This window comes from Protobothrops mucrosquamatus, unplaced genomic scaffold (assembly GCF_001527695.2).
Source record: "Protobothrops mucrosquamatus isolate PMUCROS unplaced genomic scaffold, P.Mucros_1.0 scaffold978, whole genome shotgun sequence".
In the NCBI taxonomy this organism is placed as follows: Eukaryota; Metazoa; Chordata; class Lepidosauria; order Squamata; family Viperidae; genus Protobothrops; species Protobothrops mucrosquamatus.
The window spans coordinates 132530-139915 of NW_015387220.1; the positions used below are offsets into that span (position 1 = coordinate 132530).

Consider the following 7386-nt stretch of genomic DNA (forward strand, 5'->3'; position numbering starts at 1 on the left):
TTCTTTTTTAAAGGAGCACACACACATAGATATGTAAACAAGCTGAACTTCATCTTGTAAACACGCACAAAATATTGTATTATACATTTAAAAGAAAAGTGCAAAATCAGCCAAAGATGAGGAAGGAGGACGCCTGACATTACAAGCCAATATCTCCACCATATGCTCTCCTTTTAAACACTTAAATGAGAATCCATTAAAAAAAAAAAAAAAGAATCAGTGCATGTGTTTTCAGGAATCATGAAATGCCATCTTCTACCCCAGACTATGTTTTATACATCTTCAGACACGCGTACAATAGAACTGAGTAAAAAATCCCAAATCCACAACAATTAACGCTGCACTTCTTCCAGAATTCACCCCCACACACAATTCTAGAACACCGGGGAGAGCTTTAAATAAGAATTAAGCCTTCCGTTTACTGAGAAATCACAGCACCGCGCACACACACACGTCGGTTTGAGGGGAACCATTGGAGCTGATGGATAGTCAAAAAGATTTTTAGGAGCTACTTTGATTCATTTTAATTTCCAATTGTCCAGGCTGAGGTCCTCTGGATTTCCTTCCTGTCCTCCAGTAAACGTGTTCCTCGTCTCCCTCAAATCAGAGGCCCCATACTGTGGAAGACTGACTGAAGGCAAATGACACTGGAGCGCTTTCCTACAATCTCAACCTTTAAGACATTTTTTGGCTGGATTTTTATTTTTATTTTATTTTTTTGCTGATCTTTGGTAGGTGAAGATGACGTCGCAGAATTCCCCTGTGCTACGAGGCTTTAAAAAGATCCCTTGGAGAGAAGCAGAGAAACCTGTCCATCAGATTTCCCCTCAGCTCCTCCATGAACTTAAAATGATTTTTCCCCTTGACTTCCCCCGTTGGTGTTACGCTACTTCACAATCCTGTCCAATTAAAACGCTTACGGAAGGGGCTGCTGTCTTATGCGCGGGAAAAGAGCAACGTTCATTGATTCACCAGTATGAAATCCTACGCAAGTCTGTCTCAAAGTATATAAAGATTAATGCAGATTTTATACAGGTTGGTTTCCACTTAATGAAAGTAAACGCTAACCAATGGTCCTTAAAGCATCTTTTTTTTTTAAAATATGCAGCCCCCCCCCACTTCTGCGATGGTGTTGGGTTAGTTTTGTTTCCCCTTGTTTCCTTTTTTGTTCCTTTTCTGCTTTAGAAATCTTCTACCAGTGTTATCTGTAAAGCAATACGAGCCAGTTCTGTTTTCTCTGAGGGGAGGAAAGAACAAAGAGGCACTTCTTGATTGGCTGGTAATTCCTAGAGATCCCTTTTTTTCAGAGTTGTGTTCCTGACACAAGTGGCGGCTGTGTGACAGAAGACAGCAAGAGATAGTTTTTTTAGGCACTTGGCTGCAGGTTTTCCAAGGCAGCACCCGGCTCTTGGCTATGTCATCAGAATCGGTTTCTGTCGCACTTCCAGAATATCTGTGGGGAAAAAACAAAGGATGACAGAGGGTTACAGGGGGATGTTCCAAGTCCATCTCTTCTACTCCTTAGAAATAACCTGCACAGGGATACTTGACTTCACTGATTTGAAGAGATGTGGAGGCCATTAGTGAGACATTTATGAGCAACCGTGTGGTGGAATGTAGTCTGGATTCACAGGAGGGAGGGGCTGTTTCTCAGAGGGCAAAGAGACAGCAGAGCTTGGAATGTCTGGTGGGCAGGACAGACCCTCCCGAGTAGTTCACAGAGTGTATCTGTACCGTGTTTCCCCTAAAGCAGTGATGGCGAACCTTTTAGAAACCGAGTGCCCAAACTGCAACCCAAAACCCACTTATGCATCGTCGGGTGTCGGGTGGGTGTGGCCCATTGGCCGGGTGTGGCCCATTGGCTGGGCGTGGCTGCGGTGGTAACGGCAGACTGGGGGGGGGGACTAAAAAGTTCAGTCAATCAATTCCAACTTTGCAAGATCTTTTTTTCCCCCGCGAGAAGTTGAAATTGACTGATTGATTGAATCTTTTTTTTTTTTTTGCACACGGCGGCAGAGGCCTAAAGCGAAAAGGTTTTATAAAACCCAGCTGAAGGCCTAGGACTGGGGCGACAGCATGCGTGCCCACAGAGAGGGCTCTGAGTGCTGCCTCTGGCACCCGTGCCATAGGTTCGCCACCACTGCCCTAAAGTAAACCCTACTCCAAAAGCCCCAGCGGATTTTCAGACGGGGGGCTAATATAAGCCCTCCCCCGAAAGTAAGCCCTAGTGCAGGGTGAGTTGGCCCAGATCTTCCATGTGGCCGCTGGAGCGCCCCCCCGTCACCGGTCTGCCATTGGCCTTCACCAGCGGCTGCCTGTGGAACTGGCTACCACCAGCCCCGCTCTCTCTGTCCCATCGAAGTTAGAAAGTTTGAACTTTTTTTTTTCTCCCACAAACACAGGGTGAATGCTGAGAAGCGACCGGAGAAGCACAATGCAGCTGAATCAGGTTAGTAAAAAAATGCCTGGGGAGGGCATCTGGGCGGGATCGGGTGTAGCAACCTTACCCTACGCGGCTTCGGCAGGTGTCTGGCAAGGGGAAGGAAGCAACTCCACTCCGTCACCTGCCTTGCTTCACCTCATGGCAGTGGCGGCAGCCGCCGGCTGGGCGGAAGGCGATCCAGCGGGAGCAGCCGGTAGAGGCCAAAAGCGCCCAGCCGGCATGAGAGATGCAGCGCACGTCAGGGCCTGAAGAGTGCCAGGTTCAGACCTTAGCCCGGCGCCTGAAGCACTTAGGCGTGCAGGCTGGCGCTCAAGCAGCCCAAAGGCGGAAGCGTGGCCAGTGCAGTTTTATCGGCAGCCGCTGGCGAAGGGCCCTGGCAAGCCAGCGGCGGGGCGGCACTCTGGATCTGGGCTGACTCACCCGGCGCCAGGCTCGGTGCCCTTACCACCGCCCACCACCACGGCCGTACTGGTCCGCCACCACACTCTTGCCACCACGTTGCTTCTCTGCCACATGTACAGGTCCCGTCCCACCCCCGCACGCTCGCGGCCTACTAGTACCAAGCATGCTAATATCTGAAGGTGAAATATGTCAGATGAGTGAGCAATGGGTACCCATGCTTTGATTTTCTGATTGTCCAGCTGATTGAGCTCTTGGCAATTTCCAGGAAATTTAAGAATCTGCACTGAGATTTAACAGGAAGGAAGGAAGGAAGGAAGGAAGGAAGGAAGGAAGGAAGGAAGGAAGGAAGGAAGGAAGGAAGGAAGGAAGGAAGGAAGGAAGAGAAAGGTTGTCAAACTTATCAGTGGATAAGTAGAGAACAAATGCCATCGTTCTTCTCTCTTCATTCATTCCAGGAGATACACCTAAGAAGGTAGGAATTGAAAAGCAGAGCAGCCTTACCAGTTAAAATCCGTTGCAACGGCAGCGTGACATAGGTTAAGTGTGCATAGAGGAGGAAGTTTTCATCCGTTCGGTTCAACTTCAACCAAGAACCCACAAGAGAACGGCCAGTTCCAGATAACGACCGGGAACGTAGGTTTGTTGCGTTATGCAAATCTGTCAGAGAAAAGTCGACTTCAGGAAGGAAACTGATGCATATGAATTGCCTTAATGAATCAGACCAGGTGTCCTGGTTAGGTCAATGGGGCACCTGTGACCAGTAGTCCCAGATGCTCTCATATAAAGGACATTACCACTGAGGGCAAAGGTCAAATCCCAGCCCTTCAGTTCACAGTCGTATGTAACAGCAACTTGCTTTATTTACAATAACAATAATAATAATAGAGTTGGAAAGGACCTTGGAGGTCTTGTAGTCCAACCCCCTGCTCAGGGAGGAAACCCTATACCATTTCAGACAAATGGCTGTCCAGTGCTCCAACACTGGAAGTTTTTAAGAGACTGGACAGCCATTTGTCTGAAATGGTATAGGGTTTCCTGCCTAGCAGGGGGTTGGACTAGAAGACCTCCAAGGTCCCTTCCAACTCTATTATTGTTGTTGTTGTTATTATTATTATAAACAGATAATACTCTGCCTAAAGATCAATTTCATAACATGACTACCATTTTCTTCACAGAATCTGGACAACTAGAGTGAGGCAGTGTATAAATCTGATAATAGATAGATAGATAGATAGATAGATAGATAGATAGATATAGATAGATAGATAGATAGATAGATAGATAGATAGATAGATAGATAGATAGATAGATAGATAGATAGATAGATAGATAGATAGATAGATAGATAGATAGATAGATAGATAGATAGATAGATAGATAGATAGATAGATAGATCCCACCCTTGAATTCACCAACTCCAAATCTGATTTAGCCATACCAGAATATTTTGGGTGATACTTTGATTTCTTCCCCATTTTCACAGGGAAACAAACCAAAAGCACGTCGAGACCCTTCCAACAAGCCAAATGCAAAAAAGGCAGAAATGTCTGCCCACCCATTCGTCTCGTTCCTTCCTTCCTGACTCACAGCCCTTTAGCGTAATGCTAAAGAAAGGGTGGTGCCCTCCCCAGCAGCTGACACCCCAAGCTTCCACCAAAGGGTTCTCCTCAATGCTTGTACCTCCATCTTCGTCATCCCGAAAGAATTCCTCGCTGTCGTTGGCTGAATGGGATTTCTTCATCTCTGCAATTCGATTTCGGGTCACTTTCCTCTTGAGCGATGGGGAGAAAAAAGAAGGGCGGCTGTTGCGTTCTGGAGTTGGAGGGGTGCTGAAGGACGTGACCTAAGAAGGGGAGAGAAACAGCAACAGGTGAGAAGCAACTGAGATGTATACTGATTGTCTTTGATGGTAAGAGTCAGGGTGGCACAGCGGTTAGAATGCAGCATCGCAGGCTAGTTCTGCCAACTGCCGGCAGTTCGATCCCGACTAGCTCAAGGTTGACTCAGCCTTCCATCCTTCCGAGATCAGTAAAATGAGGACCCAGATTGTTGGGGGCGAAATGCTGAATCTGTAAAGCACTACGAAGTCGTGCTTATAAGTCTAAGTGCTCTTGCTACTCAGTACAGGTAGTCCTCAACTTACAACAGTTCATTTAATGACCGCTCAGTTATAACGGCATTGAAAAAAGTAACTTATGACCATTTTTTACACTTATGACCACTACAGCATCCCCATGATCACGTGCTCAAAATTCAGGTGCTTCGCAACTGACTCATATTTATGACGGTTGCAGTGTCCCAGAGTCATGTGATCACCTTTTGTGACCTTCCGACAAGCAAAGTCAGTGGTGAAGCCAGATTCACTTAATAACCCTGTTACTACCGTGTTTCCCCAAAAGTAAGGCCTACACCAACAATAAGCCCTAGCTTGATTTTGGGGGGTGGGCCTAAAATAAGCCTTAGGGCAGGGGTAGGCAACCTTGGCTCTTTTATGACTCGTGGACTTCAACTCCCAGAATTCCTGAGCCAGCCATGCTGAGGGGAAAGGGAGAGGTTTCCAAGCTGAGCCATGCTGGCTCAGGAATTCTGGGAGTTGAAGTCCACGAGTCATAAAAGAGCCAAGGTTGCCTACCCCTGCCCTAGGGGGTGAGGCACACACCTAAAAATCAAGCTAGGGCGGGAGTGGGGGCGGTGGAGCTGCCCCACCTGCCCCGCACCCGCTTACCTTGCAGCCAGGCCTCTCCTTGCCGGCCCACTACTTCTTCTGAGGCCTCTTCTGCAGCCAGGCCTACATTTCTCAGTCACACGGCTTTCCGGAAGGCCTGTGCATCCAAGAACCGAGCTATGGATTCAATCCATAGTTGGGTTCTGCAAAACCTCAGCAGCCGAGCACCAAGCTATGGATTCAATCCATCACTCGGTACTTGGCTGCTTAGGCCTTCTGGAAAGGCCTGACTACAAAATGCAGGCCCGAATGCAGCTGCAGAACATCGGCCCCAGAAGAAGTGGACCAGCTGGGTGGAGCTGTCGGTGCCGGAGGTGAGGTAAGGTCTACCCTGAAAATAAGACCTGGTGCCTCTTTTGGAGGCAAAAAATAAAATAAAATAAGACATGGCCTTTCTCAGCTGTCGTAGTGGAACTGAACAGCATGCTGAAATTTTCGCTCATAAAATCAAGCCATCGGCTTACACTCTTCTGAAAAACAGCTTTTAATATCCCCCTTGCGCTGGATTTTAATCTGATGCTCTGCTCAAGGCCAACCCAAATTGCCACAAATGGCAAAAACATTTGTGACACAACATGGTGCGCTGTCTCTAATAACGTACTTTATTCTTTCAAGTGGCTCGTGAAAGGAGAAAAAAAAGAGAATGTCATTAACAAAGTTAACTTACTCGCTCATGCAGCGGTGAACTTGGGTTTGAATCTTCTTCTGTGCCATAAGGAGACGTGTCACCTGTGGAAATGCGACCCACCGCCATTTCCGCATGTCCTTTGGCCTGAGGCCCCTTCATACGCACAAACTCCATATTGTTGTATTTATAAAAACCAAAGGACATCCTCTGGGCCATTTTGGCTGCCACGCTCACCTGCAAAAGGTAGTCAAAATTCAAGCCACTACATCAGTGGTGGCAAACCTCTGGCACGCATGCCGTCACCCCAGTCCTAGGCCTTCAGCTGGGTTTTATAAAACCTTTTCGCTTTAGGCCTCCGCCGCCATGTGCAAAAAAAAAAAAAAGGTTCAATGAGTCAATTTCAACTTCTCGCGGGAAAAAAAAAGATCTTGCAGAGTTGGAATTGATTGAACTTTTTAGTCCCACCCAGTCTGCCGTTACCACCGCAGCCACGCCCAGCCAATGGGCCATGCCCAGCCAATGAGCCACGCCCAGCCAATGGGCCACACCCAGCCAATGGGCCACACCCACCCGGCACTCAACAATGCATAAGTGAGTTTTGGGTTGCAGTTTGGGCACTCAGTCTCTAAAAGGTTCGCCATCACTGCACTACATCATTGACATGAATTGCATAGACCTCTTTTAATTCCATTTTCTCCGAGTAGGGCATTGGATCTGCTTTGGTTACCGTTACGGGAGATCATGTCCTAAAGAAAGGTACGATCAACTCTCCAACGGTGATCAGCAAATTTGCCCACATTCAATCATCATCCTTGCGGACTTTCTTGATTGGACTTACCACTGCTCTCTAATTGTGGCAAGGCTCCAAAAAATAATATTAAGAGAACTTTAATTCTGGAGTGTGCCATCTGTGCTACAGAAAGCTACCCTGGTCTGACCTGGTATTTAGTGTCTATATAACAAAACTGTTTTCTCCCATCTTGATCAATGGAGGAATCACTGTCTTGTTGAAACAGGTGAAATGATCTGAGGAGTAATGGAGAACAGCAAGGTCCTTCTTTCCCTGTTGTTACTAAAAGTAGGCTTCCAACTCCTGCTCTACACACAGGCAAGAAAGCATTTCTGGTTGGCCCCATGTTATTTATAATAATAATAAAGTTGGAAGGGACTTTGGAGGTCATCTATTCC

At 47.2% G+C, this 7386-nt stretch overlaps 1 protein-coding gene across 1 annotated transcript in view; it reads right to left on the bottom strand.

The window, feature by feature from the left end:
- Positions 1 to 229: 229 nt before the first annotated feature.
- Positions 230 to 7386, bottom strand: part of KIAA0930 (KIAA0930 ortholog) — a 23773-nt gene continuing 16616 nt past the window's right edge. The window contains exons 6-9 of the mRNA XM_015819759.1: positions 6238 to 6432; positions 4526 to 4688; positions 3347 to 3502; positions 230 to 1453 (exon numbers count right to left, since the gene is read on the bottom strand). Coding sequence (XP_015675245.1) covers positions 1413 to 1453; positions 3347 to 3502; positions 4526 to 4688; positions 6238 to 6432 — 555 coding nt within the window. The 3' untranslated portion in view covers positions 230 to 1412. The remainder of the gene's footprint in view (positions 1454 to 3346; positions 3503 to 4525; positions 4689 to 6237; positions 6433 to 7386) is intronic.